The sequence below is a fragment of the Manacus candei genome, unplaced genomic scaffold (assembly GCF_025592945.1).
Source record: "Manacus candei isolate 608988 ecotype Guabito, Panama unplaced genomic scaffold, ASM2559294v1 h1tg000061l, whole genome shotgun sequence".
In the NCBI taxonomy this organism is placed as follows: Eukaryota; Metazoa; Chordata; class Aves; order Passeriformes; family Pipridae; genus Manacus; species Manacus candei.
The window spans coordinates 2176608-2196305 of record NW_026138109.1 but is presented as its reverse complement, the minus strand read 5'-3'; the positions used below and the strand labels follow the sequence as shown (position 1 = coordinate 2196305).

Genomic DNA, 19698 nt, shown 5'->3' with positions numbered 1-19698 from the left:
CCTGGCCAAACCGGAGCGCGGAAAGATAAACGTTCCATAAGGAAACAATTGGGCTAATACCACAACTAAAAATAATATATGTACATATATGTGTGTGTGTGTGTGTGTGTATATGTATATATATGTATTTATGGAAATGGTACACACGGTATGGCAAACCCGGCGGGGGGGGGGGAGGGGGGGGGAAGGGATGAAGGAGCCCGAGAGGGGGCTCGGGGAAAGAGCAGAACGAAAGGTGTAACAGGAGATAAGCAGTGGAGATGGAGGAGAAGCGAACATGAAGAAAAGTATAAAAGGAGGGAAACACAAATAAGGAGCCGGGGGAAAAGTTGCCCGGGCGAACCCGAGCCGGGCCCGCGGCGCCGCCAGACGCCGAAACACGATAATGGGGGGGGCGGCTGCGCCCCGCCGCCCGCCGCCAATGGGCGCGCGCGGGCGTGACGTCCCCGCGCGTGACGTCGGGCCAATGGCGAGAGGGCTGAGTTGGAGCAGAGAAGTTTGAGTAAGAGATAAGGGTGAGGCGAGTGCCCGCAGCCGCCAGCGCCCAGCTCGGCACCGCCGCGCCTCCGCAGCGCCACTGCACCGCACCGCCACCGCACCGCGCCCGCACAGCGCCGCTACCGCGCCGCCACCGCACCGCTGCCGCTCCGCTCCGCGTGGCCGGATCCCGCCGCGCCCCCGGCGCCGCGCCCCGCACCGCGCGCCCCCTGCGCTCTCCGCAGCCCTGACAGGGTCTCCCCACGTCGGTGGTGTTTTGTGCCGGTTTTTTTTTTTCTTTTTTTTTTCCCCCCGGTTTCGATTTTTTTTCTTTTTATTATTACTACTACTTTTTATTTTTTTTTATTTATTTTTGTTTTTTAGCGACAGCTCTCAAACCTACTTTGGGGTCTTAAAACGAAACCGTACACCATTTCACTGTGGACATTACACCCTCTTTCAGATATGGGAGACATGGGAGACCCACCAAAAAGTAAGGCGGAATCTTTACCGTTGTTGGAATAAATGTGCTGTCTATTGTAACCGTGTCAGGCAGGCGAACTGCTAAAGTGCTGAACTTCATTTGAATGGTAGAGAAGGTGCCTTTGTTGCCATGCCTGCATGCTTACTCTGTTTTAACGTCGTAGCGTTATATGTTAACAGCCTGGGGTCCTGCTCTCTTTTAAAGTTTGTGGAGCAGACAGGATTTTAATGGGATCTCCAACCACGGAGCCTTAAGTTCTTCTTGTGGTAAGACTGTGGTGAGGCTGACTATCCAGCACCTACTCGGTCTAGGGTAGTTAGCATTAGACTTACGAAAAAGAGCAAGTGACAACCGTAATGATGCTTGTTCTTGCTAGAAGCCTCGACTCCCCTCTTCTGAGGGAGAAGGCTGAATGGGAAGTGCACGCAGCCATGCTTCATCGTTTTCAGTCACAGCCTCTTAAAATATGAAATAATACACATAGCTGCTCTCCTCGTAAGGCAGGGCATTCAACCAAGCAAATAATAAAATAAAAATAAAACAACATGGGAGTTTGGAGTTTTGATTCCATGCAAGGCTTGTGAAATGAGGACCTTCACCCCAAAGACTCTTCACATTTGTGTTTTAACATATGTTCCGCCTCCTTTCTAAACGAGGCAAGGTTTTGATGGCACACTTCAGTTATCATCCAAAAGTGCAATACAAAAAAACCCGAAACCCAAGACCAACAAACCCATTAAAAAAAACAACCAAAACCCCACACAAAATCCCCCAAAACAAACAAAAAAAGGTAAAAACCAAACAAGAACACTCCCAGAGTACGCTTTATAAGGGAATGGCATTAAAAGTGTGTTTATCTCTGTAGGAGAGTAAACGGTTAGTCAATCATGTATTTATTTTCATTTCAGAAAAACGTCTGATTTCCCTATGTGTTGGTTGCGGCAATCAAATTCACGATCAGTATATTCTGAGGGTTTCTCCGGATTTGGAATGGCATGCGGCGTGTTTGAAGTGTGCAGAGTGTAATCAGTATTTGGACGAGACCTGTACGTGCTTTGTTAGGGATGGCAAAACCTACTGTAAAAGAGATTATATCAGGTATGCCACTTATGTTAATTCTTCGGTGAGATTTTATAGTGTTTAATTCTTTGGTGAGATTTTATTTTTATTTTTAACTTTATAAATTTGACAGACACATTAAGAGGAAAAATTGTGAGGAAGAGGGTAAAAGACAATTCGTATATTTTTAAGTGGTTTCCCATAGATAGAGCGGCAAGGAGAAAAGGTAGTCGTGAAGTTTTTTATTCCTTAAATTCAAATGCAAATTTCTGTATAAACAAAACCAGGTTCGAGACTGTGTAGGATCTTTCTGAGGACTTTGTCAAGGCAACCTCTGATTCTAACGAAACGGGAAATCATAGATAATGGATATTTTTAACCATGTAGATATTATGAGCAACATAGAAGTGATTACTTTCTAACACAACCTGAGAAAAGCATCCCTCTGTGTTTTTGCAAAGGCATAATGGCATTCATAAGAAAGGCTCTTCAATCACGTATGCCGCAAAAATAAATACACGGGTGAAAAAAAAAATCTTAAACCAGGCCTGTCTAAAACAGAAAGCAAAAGGAAAACAGAAACAAACCCCAAATTTCCTTCATATTGAAGTTTCCTTTTATGGCGATGTTAAAACCTAGACTAAAATGTTTCTTAGCTAAAATAACTGACATTTAATCTTTTTAAATATTAACCCCTTTGGTGATATCTGACTGCCTTTGCTTTCTTATCTTATCTGTACTGATGAATTAGACAGACCAGATCAAATTGCCCATCATCTGTTCGTGAACAATTGGGTATATTTAGATAATGGAACCGCTTCCTTCCTCACATTAAAATCTGGTAACTGATAAAATGTGAACGTTGCCAATCCTGACACTATAGAGAAACCAAAGCAGGAATTTCGAGTGTGTTTATTATTTGTGCTCCTGGCTCATGCTGATCCATTTCAGTGTCACCTACCGGGTTTGCCAAATCAGAAGTTTGCATGACACTGTGGTATGAAAAGTATTTTTTTCTACAGAAAGTTTTGGAAGCAAGTCTCCGAGACACCTAAAATATCGTCTGATTTCTGTGTAATTCTGAACTGAAATAAACCCCTTTACTCTTTCCTGCTCCAGTGCACAATTTATAAACAGACCATTCCTTCAAACCATTGTGAGATTATTCTCTAAGTTCTATAATGATGAAAACCAGAGCTTTTAAGCTTTGTTTATTTATTTATTTATTCATTCATTCTTTACTTTTAAACGAACTTTGGAGCCATTCTTTTAAGTGTTGTCCTTTCACTGATTTCAAATGAAAGGAAAACGTTTGGACTGAATTGTGTTCACTTACCTCCTGATAAAACTCAGCGGGAGAAATTTAAGCAGAAAAAAAAATGCTGCTCTATTAAGTTAATATGGAATACATTTAATTCTCTACAATTTAAAAAGGAAGATGTATGTTACATGCAAGGTGACTTTGAATTAGACCGTGAGCCAATCTATAGTTGTCAATCCTGTGGGCAACTACGGCAACTTTTGTACATATGAATGCACATGCTTTACGATCACTCTGTTCTTTTGCTGTCTAGCTGTTTGTTTGGGGTTTTTCTTCTCAAGACTATAATTTGGATATATGTAGCTCTGAAAATAGGACTAGCACGTCTTTATAGCCGTAGCAGCTAAAGAAGTATTTAAATAACATCTGTACCCACATGCATGTTTTACAGACTGTATCTCCAAGGAAGTATACTGGTGAGGAAATGAATGGGAATAAATATTAGCTTAGTTTTAGGAGCAGTTTTCACAGTTCTCTGGATCGTGAGCATGCATATGTGCGTATATCCGTACATTTGCAGAAAGATGTTAATTTTACATCGTATTAAGAAGGCTGCTGGCTAAAGAGCACTCGTTGGGAGCCAAAAGACTGCAGTGCTAGACACCCGAATTGGAGGATTTTCTCGTGTTTATCTACTGATGGGTGAACTGCCCCGCTTTCCTCCACGGGAGACAAGGAGCCCGTCATCCACTCCAGAAACGTATTATTTGTCTTGTGGGGCTGTCAGCAAGGAGCTGCCCTCTCATTCCTGCGGGAAAGCTTGAGCCCCAGCTCAAGGTGGGAGCGTCAGAAAGAGGGAAAACAGGGCAAGGAGGCTAAGGAAAGGGACAGGCTGCAAAGCCAGAGCACCCAAACTGCCTTTTAGTTGGGGAGAGAAGTTACACTACTATATATGTGAGCCTGAGGAGACGTGTGTATGCTTATATTGTTGTATCAAATTAACCTGGTGAGAGAGGATGAGGGGAAGAGGCCGTGCGCTGGTAGTCTCCCCTGCCGTGTCCCAGAGGCTAAGCTAACGGCAGTCCAGGCACACATCAAGCGGTACAAGTCCTGAGTGGGTTCCGCGCAAAAAAATACGGCAGTTTGGTGAGGCTGGCAGGTTTGTATGTGTGGAGTGCATGGCAGCTTTGGCAGCGTCGCCTTTCCGTGGTGTGCCCGGGTAGTCCAGCTCAGTCCCAGGCCAGTTTAGGTCAGGTGAGGAGGCAGGGAGAGGACAGTAACGGCCCCACTCCCGCTTCAGCCCGGGCGCTGGGACAGCAGGGAGAGGTCGGATCTCCTCGGGAACCAAAGGAGTCATTGTTTTTTTCTTCTTACACCTTTGCCTCACCACTCTTCTCTTCCACCGTTGCTTTCGGGCCCCCTCCACCTTTTACGGCATGGGGATCAGCGTACGGACAGCAAACGAATCCGGCTTATTCCTTTCCTCTTCTGGTTTCTGTATTTTTCGTGCTTTTTAAAGAAGTGGATTGCGTGTGGCGCGTCTACGCGGGGCCAGGGGCTGCCCACGAGCGGGAGTGAAAACCTCTTTCTTTTTTCCTTTCCTTTCTCCCTCCCGCCCCTTCCCTACCCTCCCCTTCCCCCTCCCGTGCTCTCCCTCCTTCCCTTCCTTCTCTTTCTTTCTGGGCTGGGCCCTGCTCAGGTTATACGGCATCAAGTGCGCCAAATGCAGCATCGGCTTCAGCAAGAATGACTTCGTGATGCGCGCCCGCGCCAAGGTGTACCACATCGAGTGTTTCCGCTGCGTGGCCTGCAGCCGCCAGCTCATCCCAGGCGATGAATTCGCGCTGCGGGAGGACGGCCTCTTCTGCCGGGCGGACCACGACGTGGTGGAGCGGGCCAGCCTGGGCGGCGGGGACCCCCTCAGCCCCCTGCACCCCGCCCGGCCGCTGCAGATGGCAGGTACCGCCCGCGCCCAGCGCCGCGGGAGCCCGCGGGGTTTGGCGACGCCCGGCCCCGCGCTGGGCGGCAGGGAGAGCTCCACGCTCCCACAGGGTCCCGCACCTCCTCGGAGAGGCGCCGGCGGCGGCGACTGCCCCACGCCCTGGGCTGCCGCGGGTCCTGCTGCCGCGAGAGACGCCCGCGTTCGCGGGACGCGTGAAGCGGGACACCTGCGGAGGGGCCGCACCCCCGCTCTTCCTGCCCCCAGCGCGCACCGCGTGCAGGAGTCCTCCGTCACCCTCCCGAGCCCTGAGCCTGAGCCTGAGTCGGAGAGGGACGGGCCCCTGCGGCGAGCAGGTCTACGGCAAAGCGCCGGCCGATCTCTCGGCCGCCTCAGGAGCGTGTGTAGGAGCCGTTCTGAACGCTGGAGGAAGTGGGGTTCTAAAAGAGATAGACTTCATAAGTACAGGCGAGCGCTTAGGCTGTAATTTAAAACTGTCAACAAGCTAATTTTCGGTAATTGTCTTTTAAAGTGACTCTGCCTTCTTGAAACGTTTCTCGTGTTTTGATGAGAATTTCATCTCAAAACTCAGCCTAGTAACTTCAGAGTCGCCCCACCTTACAACTTCATTCACACTTGTAGTTCTCGACGTGGCACGTCAGCTACTCAGAGACTCTTAGTTTTAGGAAGGGACATGTCTCTGAGGCAAACTAGGCTGGACGATACAAGGTTGGCCGGCATTATTGCTGTGCGTGTAACTGTATCTCGGAAGGTTATTTGCAAAGTTTAGCTATGCTAAAGCAGGCTCGTTTCCCTCTTCTGAGCTGCTTTCGGGTAACTTATCTTTATATAGGAAGAAATAATCCTGTACCTTATCAGGGCACAATTCTAGAGAGATTGTGCTCCCTATAGCGTGTTTGTGCATGTCTCCGAAAGGCTTATTGTGTCGGCAGGTATAATACTGATAAGATTGGAAGCCTTCGTAATGTCTTCATCGCATCTGCTGATGTATTGTTATACTCAGAGAAATCGGAACCCGACTGTACAAAAGCAAGCACCTCAGAATGTTAGCTAAACAGTTTTAGGGGGGAAAAATAGCAGTGTTTTTATTTTTCCCTTGACTGGGTCAATTTACACCTACATAGCTACAGCTACACAACGCACAGAAGAACGGCAGAATTACAGGAACACTTTTAGCTCTTGATGTGATGCTACCCGTAGGTTTGCATTTCTTGGCCGTTTCCACGAGTTGCTGGGCTTGCTCTCCTTTTTAAAGACTCAGACAAACTTTTTTTAAAAAAAATTATTCTTCTTAAGTCTAAACAAATTCACCTAGCACCTCCACTTTCTAAGATAGATGCCATCCTCCGTGCTTTGGTATATAGGGCTCTCACAAGCTTTTCCTCCATGGCCTTGGTGCAGAGGATTTCGCTTGTTTTGCTTTGATTTGGAAGCATCAAACCACCGGGAGCTATTGCACGTTATGGCGGCTTCTGGCTAAACTGAGCTAGATTCACTATACAAGAAGCAGACCCGAATTATGATTAATTTAAGAAGTATTCGTTATTAATTTTTGGCCCAAAAATCTGGTTCGGTGATTTGTCAGGAGATAAACACACTCCTTTCCTAGCACGCATACACCTTAGCAAACTCACCCTCCCCTGTCAAGTCTCATACAGGTTCAAGCTTCTGTCATTAAGGGTTTTAGGGGGGTGGTTTGTTTTTGCAAATTAATTATCTGAGGAGTCAGAAATGTCAGTCACTCCACCAGCGCATAAAGCAGAGGAGTCTGCAGCAGCTCCGATAGATCTGAGTGTTTGAATGGCCTTTGAAAGAGGGTTCATCACCCCCCCCGGCCCCCTCCCCCTGTCCCACAAGCTTAGATTCATAGTCTCCGCAGACTCCCTGCTCCCTATTCATGGGGATCCTGTTCCTCCCTTCCCCTACAGCAGAACCTATCTCTGCCAGACAGCCAGCTCTGCGGCCCCACGTCCACAAGCAGCCCGAGAAGACCACCCGAGTCCGGACTGTCCTTAATGAAAAACAGCTTCACACCTTGAGGACCTGCTACGCTGCCAACCCCAGGCCTGACGCCCTCATGAAAGAGCAACTGGTAGAAATGACTGGCCTCAGCCCGAGGGTCATCAGGGTTTGGTTTCAAAACAAGCGATGCAAGGATAAAAAAAGGAGCATTATGATGAAGCAACTTCAGCAGCAGCAACCCAATGACAAAACTGTAAGTGGCTTCAGCTTCTGTCCATGTTCTACCTTAATTGCCAAGGCGAAACGCCTGGGATACGTTCTGTTCGGACAGCCTCAGGGCTCGGTTTGATGCTTTTGATTTTTTGCGAGCTCCCTTAAAACAAAGAAAACGATACCGCTTAGCTGTTACCGTTTGTTTCTGTTGTCAGCGCAATCGAAACAGACCACAGAAAGGAGCAGATACAGGCTGCTCACGCAAACCCATCTCTTTTGCGGGGCTAAAAGATACGCAGTGGTTTAGACTAACTTCTCTGCAGCATGAATTGTAACCTGCAGAGCTCATGGGATGTGTATCAGCTTTGTGTAATGCTGATACTGCAAAAGCAAAGGACTCCTTAAGGGGAAAATAATGCTTTTGCCCCCTTCCCTCGTTTAAAACAGAAGTAAATCCAGCAGGGGGAAAAAAAGTTAAAAAAGAAGACGGATAAAAGGCAATTTAGATGTGTTTTTCTTAGCACATTATATACTACAGGATGTATAGGTGTGTGTTTGTCAGTGCACTTACTGTAGAAAAAGACAAATACAATGCAAATTTTTCAGAATTACCATACTGTTTACAAGTTAATTTATAGATAGTTTTATATATTTTGAGTCCTTGCCTGTGGACATAGGCGTGTGTGATGCAAACGAGCAGAAAGTCGAACAAATTTTCTCCATTTTAAGCCAATTTTTTTCTTTCTGTTGTCGCTAGTCCACTTGAAGAAGAGTCTGTTACTCTCCCTGTGTATATATTGACTGACCTGAGAATGACTATTAATCCATAAGGCTGCCTAGTTAAGTGGAATTTAAGGAGTTTCATTTTACCCTGTTGGAATGCAATAAAACACGGTGTTATTAACTCGCCTGAACAATCTATTCGTCGAGGCTTGGAGTTATGTTGTACACTGTGCCTGCACCATAGGGCATACTGGGAGGGCTGTTTTGTTTTGTTTGTTTGTTTATTAAGAGCGCGGTAATGACGTACCCCAGTGGATGTCGTGCAGCGGATATACGATCTAGTTAAGGTCATGCAGAACAAAACCAGCCTGGATGCGACATAGGAAGGGAGCATAATTAACCGTTTCTTGTTCTGAGACGTGCATCGGCAGTCGAGATACAGAATGCTCAGGTTTAAGGAAGCTTAGGACGGAGGGAGTATGCCTTGAGACGAATAGGAGCATTAAAGGGAAAGAAAGTAAACTTCCACCGTGATAAATGCAGCGGGTAGAAACAGGCTGACCTAGAGTAGAATACAGTAAGACATTCACAGCAGATTAACAAAGCAAATACAAGAGACCGTATAGATAAGATAGAAAGCAGTTTATTGACTCAGCACTTATATACAATGAAGTTAATCAAGCTCATTAACATCTTTTGCTGGGCTGTTTACAGAATATCCAAGGGATGACAGGAACTCCTATGGTGGCTGCTAGTCCGGAGAGACATGACGGTGGTTTGCAGGCGAACCCCGTGGAGGTGCAGAGTTACCAGCCGCCCTGGAAAGTACTGAGTGACTTCGCGTTGCAGAGTGACATAGACCAACCTGCTTTTCAGCAACTAGTAAGTGTCGGTTCCCAGCCGGTATCAGGGGCAGAGCAATCGGGGATTCATTAAAAGTGTTGGATGCTCTCAGTGAGACGAGCAATCCACACTGGCTGGGTTTTCCCGAAATTACAAGGTGAACATGATAGCACCTGTAAACATGGAGAATTGAATTGATATCATAGGGGTTGATGCAAAATCTACCTTAGCGTACAGCAGAGCTCTTGCGGGGTTGACTGCGAGTTTGGATAAGGCCTGAGCCAGGTCTGAGAATAAGTCAGCTTTCACACTCCTAAAAACTGACAGCACCTCATCCAGAGAACTAAAACATTCTTAACACGTCACTTAATTGTACTTACATTTGTGAAAGCAGTTTATAAAATTTGCCCCTCCCCACTTTGGGCCAATTTTGCCTTTATGCCATAGGCTGAATTTTAAATACATGATTGCAATGTCAGCCTGGGCCCTTGTTTGGTCACACAAATATCAGTCACTTAATTAAAATTTTGAAGTCCTTTTAAGCATGTTTCTCTAGATATAACTTCATATATCTACATACACAAACAAATATACATATATATAACTTATTTAAAATGTTGTCCTTTGAACAGGAAATTGCTAGTATGTATTCAGGTGAAAAATTCAAGCACTATAATAAACTACCGTAAGCCGAAAGAAAACAGACCTTTTAGAATAAATTCTGTTCTTAACTCCCTTCCTTATGCCTACGTCACTTGGCAGCTCATATGGGACCATATCATCTACAATACTTAGGCCCAACCAGGTGAATTAAGGACAGAAGTTCAACCTTAACTCAGTTTCCTGGCCTAAATGTGTTAAAACCAGATCTTTAAAATAATAAGGTACGTTGTGTATGGTATTTCAATAATTCAAAATAGTAGTTATGAAAAATTAACATATAAACCCTTTTATGATCTGTTGCACATTTTTTTCTTACATGAAATGATGCAAGATAAAGGTTTGTAGCTGAATCTAGCACTGTGTTCAAATCTTTTTGATTTAGTACCATCCTCTCTTGCAGAATCACTTTTCTTTCGCCCAACAGCAGTCTGCAGTTTGTTTCCCTTGCTGGCACACTGTGCTGGCTCAGGGAAATATAGCATAGCGGCAGGGCTATTTGCATCCTCTTACATCTAGAGCAACCCTTGTTTTTCCTGCTTTAATCAAGCCGTCCATCAGACAGGAGGAAAAATTATCTCCTTCTCTTGCCTTACTTTCCTGTGCCTTAACAGAAAATGAGACTTTAGAAATCTTTGATGCAGTGAGTTCAAAAACAGAGGAAAAAAAAGGCAGAAGAGAAGATGGGTAATCCAAATACACATACGCTTAAAGGCAGATCATTAGATTGACAGATTAATATTAATAGACATTCGACATAATTTGTGATACTGAAAAGAGTTAAAATAAAGAATAGTGGATGAAAGAGTTCATCCACTGTTCAAGGCACCGTTTCTAATCTGGAAAGGCCTTCCTTAATCACAGGATTGGCCAGCTAAATAGGTGCCAAAGAAATGCTTTTGGACTAGCAAAGCTCCACCCTTCAAATCATGCCTTTTCCGGATGCTGCTCCTAAACTAACGGGAGCAGCGGGGCACATTAGGATGAAATAGTGTGACCTTTTTTATCAAACTGACTCTCATTAAGAAGAGATAGCACCCGCCTCAAATCACGAATGAAAGAGGATGGCTGGTTTCAAATGCCTTCTGCTCCTGGATGCTCCTTCCAGGTTTATTTTCGTATGTGCACAAAAGGGGAAAAAGGTAACCTTTCAGTTTCCTGTCAAGAAAACACATGCACTCCTAAATAATTGACTAGAACATCCTGTTGGGATTGCCACTCTTGCAACACAGGGAAGAAGACCTCATTAATAAGTTTGTTTGTTTATTTGCTTGATTTTTCAGTCTTCTTTTTTCCTTTTTTTTTTAATCTACTTTTTCTTGGTGATTTGGCCAAAGGCCTGAAAAGGGTTCCTGTGAAGTCAATGGGGAAGGGAAGCTAAACAGAGCAACCAGCAGTGACACAGCCTCCTGTGGAGATGTATCGGGCCATTCGGCTGCATGCCTTGTGTATTTATTTTTGTGTTCTTCTTTGCCTTTACCTGCTACTTTTGGTTGATTTTTACAGTTGTAGCAAAACTTCTTTTTCTTATTTTTCTTCTTTTTTTCCTTTTTTTTTTTTTTTTTTTTTTTGGCAGGTTAATTTTTCGGAAGGAGGACCCGGTTCCAATTCTACTGGAAGTGAAGTAGCATCAATGTCCTCTCAGCTGCCAGATACACCCAACAGCATGGTAGCCAGTCCTATTGAGGCATGAGGAACACTCATTCAGATTTCTGTTGTTGTTGTTTCTGCCCTTATCCTCATCCCGTTGGAGAGAGTGGGAAAGTGAACGTGTTGTGACTCCGAAATTTAGGGGGAAAGAATATTTAACAACCCTGTAAGAAACCTAGCAAGGAACTGTTCCATGAGATGAACGGAGTCATGTTTGAAAAGACAAGGTAATATGGTAGCAACACTGTGAAGACAATCATGGGATCTCACTAGAAAAAAATACTAAAAAGAACCACAACCCCCGCGCTTTTCAATGATCAGAGGAGGATCAAAAAGACGTTTTCCAAATGTAAAGGATTTGTACTTGTGGATCTCAAAAAAAAAAATCTTTTCATTTGACTGCACATCTTAGGGAGAAACCAAGGTAGAGGGACTTTCTATCTGGTCCCTCCCAATCCGAATGGTGCTGTTTCAATATTGGGGATAGCCTTGCCAAAAGAAGCTCCAGTAGGTTTTCCATCATCAGGAAAGAGACGATTCAGCCCGGCATTGTTGAAAGATTCCTTGCAGGAAGGTGGAGCTGCGTTGGTTTGCAATGTTGTTTTTAGTTGACTCTTTAACAAGGGGTTGTTTCCTGGGTCTCTTCTAGCATGTCTGTAGCGGGGTTTTGGTTTTGTTTGGTTGAGATCCACCCCCTATTAAGTCTTAGATGATTAAAAATAGATTTTCGATTTCCTCTTTGAAACCAATTTATAAAAACATTGCAACAAGGTATACCTCTATTTTGCCACAAAGCGTCTCGGGATTGTGTTTGAAATGTGTCTGCCCAAGAACCTTCCCCTCCCCCAAAGATGTGTATAGTCATTGGTTATAAGGACTGTTTTTCTCTCTTTCTCTTTCTCTTTCTCTCTCACTCTCTAAAAAAAAAAAAAAAAAAGAAAAAAAGTAAAAAAAAAAATAAGGTAAAAAAAGGAAAAGCAAAAAGAAAAAAATCACTCTTTTTGTTTGCTCTTGCATTGCAAAATTATAAAGTAATTTATTATTTATTATCGGAAGACTTGCCACTTTTCATGTCATTTGACTATTTTTTGTTTGCTCAAGTAAAAAAAAAAAAAAAAGAAAAAAAAAAAAGAAGAGGTTGTACCGTGGTCTTTGAATTATATGTCTAATTCTATGTGGGTTTTGTCCTTTTTCTTTCCTTAAATATGATGTGAAATAAAAGCGCCATATGTAGAATTATTATATCTTCAGGACTATTTCACTAGATAAGCGTTTGAAATAGAGAAAATAATAATAATATTAACATTAAATAATGAACAAAGTTCCCTCTTTTAAATATTTACAGGTTAGCAGTTAAAATACCTGAAATAAAATATTGCATGCAAAGCAGGTCGTTAGTGAATAAAAGGAGTGTGATATTTTATTGCAAGTATTAACGACCAGCTTGTAAATTTCCATTTCAACAACTGTATCAGGGCTAGTTGGATGCCTTAGCTTTCAATTGATAACGTTAGAAAGTCTCTGGTTCCTCCCCACCCCATCCCTTGCCCTTGAAAATGATATTACTCTAGGCATGATCTGACATAACGTTAAAACATCTAAAGAACTGGGAGCTCAGGCTTTTTGCTGAGTTCTACTATTTTTAAAGAAATAATAAAAAGAAAGTGCTGTATACCAAAGCCTCGTTGTTGAGATTGTTGAAGTGACCTGTGCTTTAAGTATAAGCTCCTGATAAAAAGGACGCTTTTTGCTTAACAAGTCAAGTATACCATTATTTATCAGTGTCTGCTGTCAAAACAATTAAATAATGCTGCAGGAGGAATAGTTGTGGGGATATTTCTGTCGGGGATATTGCTGTGAAATTGCACGAATATGTTCCTTATTTTCTGTCGACTTTCCTCTCTTCACTCCGTCTTTTATTCCTTTTTTAATTTGTGGGGCAGAGGGTGGTGAAAGCTCGAAACGTGGGCGATTTCTTGGGGAAAAGTTGAAAGAAGAAAAAAATGGGAAAGGGTTGTTTTTGCTCTAATCCAAGTGTGCTCCCTAGTGCTCCTGGGCAGCACAAGACAAAGGTTCGCTTCAAAACACCCTTAAGGACTGGAATATACAGAGATTTTTAGTCTGACAAAGACAAGTTGGTTTGCATGTCGGTTCCTCCAAACCCCAATGTTTTCTTAACATAACCTTCTTTTTCCTCCCTCCTCACCATCTCAGCCCACCCTGAGCAAGCTCAGCTATAGACAAACCATTTCGACAGTACAGAGAACATTAAAAATGTTTAAAATCTAATACAAGGATTTCAGTCATCCTGATTAGAAACTGGATTCATTTTGTATGCTCAAGTGTAATACATTTTTGAGTACTTGATAAATATTTAAATAAATATGAAATCTACCTTAAACTGTGTGACCAGTAACCCTTGTGTTTTCATGCAGGATCAGAGGAGTGGTACGGCGCTTCGGGGGGCGGGAGGGAGAAGGGGTATCATTTCTGCCCCGTAGTCTGACGTGTAAGTTGTCGGAGTCCCTCTTAATTGGGTGAGTTTGGAGACGCAGTCTCCGACTCGGGAGGGTCTGTAACTGGCGCTGGTAAAGCGTAAGGGCAGAGCAACCCTGGAGCCTTTGCATTCGCCTCTTACCGCCGGGAGGCTTAACGCGTAGGTGGGAAGAGCGGCGGCTCCACGGGGTTGCGGGGGGGCAGGGACCCCGAGAGAGAGCAACCTGCGCGCCAGGGCGCTGCTGAGAGCCGCTTCCCGGCCCCGGGGGGGACCTTAGGGCCGCTGAATGTCTGTCGTCTCCGAGGGCCGCGCACGGAGGGAAAGGCGACTTTTGGCGGTCGGTCCTGGCGGGGGGAAAGCCCCCCCAGCCCTGGGCCCCGCGGTCCCGACGCACCCTGTGGGCGGCTGGGGCAGTCGCCGAGATAAGCCGCACAGGGGCTGACGTTCTGGCTGCCAGCGCAGCGTCTTGGCCCTTGGAACACACCGGGCAGCAGGGTGTCTGTGGCGTCGGAGCGCTGTCGCGGTTCTGCAGCGGACTGCGGGCGGGAATCCCAGTGGGCATGTGCCTGAACCCACATCTACCGCCAGGCTCCTGCCTGCAGCCCCGCAGGGGCCTGAGCCCCCCCACCCTGTCCAGGCGGGTCACTTTTGCGGCCGCCGCTCGGTGGTCTCCGCGTCCCTCAGGAAGCGCACCCCGGAGCCTCCAACCTCGAAACTGCGGTTAAAAAAATTCGCCTTATTTTAAGATTATTTCTTTTATGGCCTTTAGTTCCCTTTTCCATGACATATAGCGCACCGCGAACCTTCGAATGTGTTCTGCCGTGGAGCAAATAAAGACAAACTGTCGAGCGGACTCTCCCAGCGCCTTCAGGAGAACACCCTTCCTGACCTTGGGCAGCAGGATTTGTGTAAGCGAGAGAAAAGCTCCTCTTCATGAAATGCATGTCCTTATGGCGCAGGTTCCTGCTCTGAGTTCTCCTTCCAATATGGACGAGGGTGGCGATTAGCAGTCCCAGGTCCGTCGGTTTTCTTCTTGCTGCAGCTAGTTTTAATAATGTCAAATAAGGCTTATTAAAGCCTGCGGTAATTTCTCTGAAGATTCTGTTCGCACACACTGAGACCAATATTCAGACTCTTCTCATTTCAATATTTGTACCAGGTTAATTAGCCCTCAGCATCCCCAGCCAACGTGGCAATGAGACGCAGAAGCCGGGTACGTGAATTCCAGAGTTGAGATCAGTTAAACATCTCAACAGTAAGTGTTTGCCTTTATATAAATATGAATGCATACATATCTTAACAAAACCACGTTGAGTCACCCAAGAATGGATGTCAGGGAAAGAATCAGGGTCCCTCCGGCAGTGTTGGCCCTCAGGCCGCCGCAGCGCAGCTCCCGGGAGGGAGCCGTGGTGCCGAGTGGGTTTCACGCGCACCCATCCTCCCTGGCCCCGTCTGCACGCCCGAAACGCCGGCAGCGTTTTACGGTGAGAGATGCCACTGCTGGGCGCTTTGCGTGCTTCAGTGGAGCCGTAAGTAGTTAATAAAGGGGCTGGAAAGAGATCCTGTTTACTGATTGTTCCTGATTGTTGTTTTCTTGATAACAGTGCAAGCCACTGAATGACTGTTTGAGCTCAGGCGCCACAAACATAAACAGCTCCCAATGTGCCGGCCCTGGTGTAGGATCACTCCCGAGGCTTGTGAAGTGCAGGCAGAGAAGGCAGCTCCCAAGAGAGACAGGCTCCGGGGGAGGGGTGGGGGGGCGGTGAGCGGAAGAGGCTCGCCTGTATAGCCGACCTTTCCATATTGCACGGTATCTGCCCTCTAATGAGGGCCTTGCCAGGGGCAAGGCGCGTAAAATCAATAAGTGCCTTTCTCCGAGCCTTCTGCCCGTGCCGGAGTTCAGGGCAGGCTCTGAGCGCCGCTCTGCGCAGCATCCCAGCCGAAAGATGCTGCTTTTACATCACGCTGTTGTTTCGTTTGAATTTCCCTTAAATTTTCCCGCAGCGGCTAAGAGACACTAAACAAGTGCTTGTTCGAGGCCAGGGAGGGAGAGTGATGGAGGCAGGGAGGGCGCGCAGCCTCGCCGCGTCAGACCCGTGCCCCGGGCCCGGTGTTCCGGGATTGGCGGCACCGGGACAATGATCCTGCAGGGCAGCCCGACCGGGCTACACCGCGGCTGCCGCTGGAGGAACCACCTGCAGCTCCCGCTCTCTTCTGGGGTGTGTAGCGCGGGGAAAGAAGGAAGGAGGGAGGTTGCAAAACAGGATGTTTGCTGGAGTGTCTCTTTGCCTTTTATTTTTTTTTTTTTTAATTTTCTCCTGGCAGACAAAAAAGGGTGAAGTGTGATTGAGGGGGAGAAAGAGAGGGCGAAAAGTTTTCCAGAAAGAAGTCACACGCATTAGAAGAGAGCTTGGTTTCTATCTCCGGGAAGACCTAGGGGAGCAATGGGAAGAGGAAAATAGAGTGTTACTGTGGCTTTTCTTTAGGAGGGCTGTTCAGGTCGGTAGATCGCCAAGGCTAATCCAAACAACCCGTTTGACTTGTGAGGTCCGGTGTCTAGACATAGCTGGTGACTCGGCGGCTCCTTATCTGGTTTTGGAATCAGCCAAAAGAGACTTTTCTTAATGTCCACAGCAGCACTAGGATCTGCCGGGGCCGGGGAGCCACCGCACCTCGCCGACAGGACAACAAATACACCCACCACCTGGAGGCTTTACAGCCCACTTTGTTGTTCCCGGGCCGCCGCGGCTGCAGCTCGGCCTCCCCCAGCCCCGGCCGACGGGCAGGGATGACCAGCCCTCTGCTCAGTCGAACGTCCACCCCGCTGTTGCCACCGCAGCTGCTCCGGCCGCTTCCCGTCCACCGAAGTGCCACCTCGGCGGCAGGATGTGGCAGTGGGCACTTGAGCCCCGCTGGGGTCAGAACTGCTGGTTTCCCCACCTCCACCAGAACCCCTCCTCTCCGTGTGTACGTGTGTGTTTCTACAGCATTTTTAGGGTTTTTTTTCCAGTTGAAGTTTTGCAGAGAATGGGGAAAAAATATCCAAACTCACTCGTGTTCACCAGTATTAAGGAATGATCGAAGCAAATCAATTAAATGAGAGGAAGTCAGTTTAGGTACAAGATATTCTTTGGGAGTAGAAAATTGCCTTCTGTATTAGTCCCTGTATGCTGGATTTGTGAATATTGCAAGCTGTAAAGCTTGTTGGTGGTGGTTAGGATCAATAAAAGCATTTAACTCAAAAGTAAGAAGCATTTGAAAGTAGAGAGGAGGAGGCATGTTTCGTTCGTATGTCACTCATTCTGTATGTTCATTTGGGGTTTTTTGAGCTTTCGAACTGTCCTGGAGCGTTGGGTGACTGAATGGTGGGTTTTCAGATTCCTGAACCGTGCTCATCCTCTGCCTTTGCTGTTTCTCTGTTCAAATGCAAACCTCTTTGTCGCGAATCTGTTTAAGTCCTTTTAAAACTCTGAGTTGTTTCTCCGTGTGGTTGAGTTCAGGGACATGATATCCCGTTTTGGAAGCTGAATGCTGTAACTATGATGCACTGATGTGCTATTTGCAGTGGATATTGTAATTGAGTCTGCTAATATGGAATTTTGAAATTTATCAGTGGGTAGGACTCTTTCTGTGCAGTTTAGAAGGCTTGTGAATAAGTCCTGTTTTCTAGATTTAGTAGTTGCAAATTTCCTCCTGTACAGAGCAAATTATATTCCAAGGCTTTTGGAATAATTTTACATCAAGCACATTTAAACCATTTCAAACTCTCAGTAACTCAGGGAATTCAGGATCAAGAGAGCAACATTTCCTAGAAAAGGAATCTTAACCATGATCCTGGTACTCCTCTTATTTTTTTTTCTCATGGGTAAAATTTTGTGTTTATTTTTAACTGTCACAAATACAAGGTGTTGTTTGAAAAGTGTTAAACTTAGCAGGTATATAGAGATAATACTGAGGTGTCACTGTGTATGATAAAGTAAAATATGGTGGGAATTAACTTGAAAAGTTTACGAAGGTTTTAACTACAGCCCATAAATTAACCTTTTTTTACAAAGATACGATGATACGTAAAAGATCTTACAATATATATGACACTTAAAAATACTTTAAAATTTGGAGGCCAAACATTTTTTCCCCAACTTGAAGACACAAACTGAAGTCGTAGACATCAAAGATCTTACTGTAAGTAATCTGAAAGTAGTTAATATTAGAGCACTCTAGTGAATCAGAAATTGCAGGAGCAAACTTTACAAAAATAGTAAAAGTAGTAAAAGATTTGCTGCTAACCTCTAGTGAGCAAGACTGCACAGCTTTAAAGGCTCAAGTTCAACTCTCACTGAAGCTAGGGACAAAAATCCTCTTGATGTGTGGGTAAAAAAAATCAGTGTGTAAAATCTGTGTATAAAAATCATATAAATTCAGTGTATAAAATCAATGTGATTTTGTAGGAAAAAGGTAGTTTTCATCACTCTCATACTTTTTTCATATTCGACCTTAAATTACATAATTTGCTATTATTAGAGAAAAAAAACTCCTTAAGATATTGGTGTATCAGTAAAAGTATCTTTCTTGGTGTGGGAATCAGAAACGAGAGTCAATAACTCATCTGAATGTAGAGAATATTGTAAAATAAAACAACCACTCCCTGGCTCACTTATTGCTGCCTAAGGGAAATTTAAATCCTGGGGTTGGAGACTACATACAAATTACCTGTATTATATTTTACTGGAGAGAACTCTTAGCAAAATGTAACAGAATTAGTCCCACACCAGGTCTGAAGTTCTAATTTACATATGTTTCACCTTTGTGATATGAAGTAAGGAAGGTTTTGCAGTATGATTCAAGTTGAGACTCATTCTGATCTGGGCAGCAGCCCAAGTGGCTGTTGCAGAATGACCCCAAACTTCACACACAACACAGTCAGTGAGATTTGAGGTGTTCTAAAGATGCAGGATTTCCTTCAGAGAAAATAAGCACTTGAAAGGCTAGAGCTTTTTTAGTTAATCAAGTGACCTTATTCAGGGCTGAGCCTTTTCTGTCTGAAATCTGTGAGTAGCTTTGACGATTAAGTCAGGATTGAGCATTTTGTGGCCAGAAGCCTCAAACTGTTGTATCATTTTAAGTAAATGTGTTTTAGTCGAGCATTCATTCCGGATCTTATTGGCTTACTGATTAAACTGGGAAAACAACTAACTTGTGATGTCTATACAGGAGCAGTACGTTCAAGCCATAAGGCGTTTTGTTCACTCCATTTTTTAAATGCTAGGTTTTGAAATCTCTGTTCTTGTTTTTCTTCTAATATATTAATTTTCAAGGCATCTTTGCCTATCATTTCAATAACCACAGCTGTTTTATGCCCCGATATTCATTTTTTTTCTGAGTAAAGCCCCAATGGACGTCTAGAGTCATGTGTCTTCAATTCAGCTTAGCCCATCCCATTTCGAAGTCAGTGATCCCTGCCAATTACATAGTAAAAAGGGAGAGGACATTTAGATTTTTTCAAGCACCACCACATATCATATTTCTTTGTGCTACCAATACTATTATGAGGTACTTCAGAACAGAAGATTTGATCTTTAAAGTAGTCCTGGAAGTGAAATTTCACCGTTTGGGATCTTGGCTTCACAGTACATCGGCTCTCCAAAACTGATTACATTAGGGAAGTGTGTTTGCAGTTTTAATTTATGAAGGGCAGATACTACTTCTTACAACTCTCAAATCAAAATTATTTGTTTTCAGTTTCACATTTTTCCTGATGAATATTTTGTTTATAGGAAGACATTTCTTTCTGAAATCATTGGGTCATTCAAGCAGAGATTTATTAGAGGATGGTTATGGCTGTTACACAGATATGTATTCCTTATTACAATGGACCATGCTCCTCAAAGGTCCTTAGAGTAATGCTGTAA

At 44.7% G+C, this 19698-nt stretch overlaps 1 protein-coding gene across 1 annotated transcript; it reads left to right on the top strand.

Moving 5' to 3' along the window:
• The first annotated feature begins 629 nt into the window (after positions 1–629).
• Positions 630–11665, top strand: ISL1 (ISL LIM homeobox 1). The gene is made up of 6 exons (XM_051804814.1): positions 630–970; positions 1870–2059; positions 4981–5240; positions 7170–7456; positions 8854–9021; positions 11219–11665. The coding sequence occupies exons 1-6, from the start codon at positions 943–945 to the stop codon at positions 11333–11335; spliced, it is 1050 nt and encodes a 349-aa protein (XP_051660774.1). The 5' UTR covers positions 630–942; the 3' UTR covers positions 11336–11665.
• Positions 11666–19698: the final 8033 nt, after the last annotated feature.

Coding starts and splice junctions, on each gene's coding strand:
- ISL1 (XM_051804814.1), top strand. CDS start 943: ATGGGAGACATGGGAGACCCACCAAAAA. Junction 971..1,869: donor CATGGGAGACCCACCAAAAA/GTAAGGCGGAAT, acceptor TTTTCATTTCAG/AAAAACGTCTGATTTCCCTA. Junction 7,457..8,853: donor AGCAACCCAATGACAAAACT/GTAAGTGGCTTC, acceptor GGCTGTTTACAG/AATATCCAAGGGATGACAGG.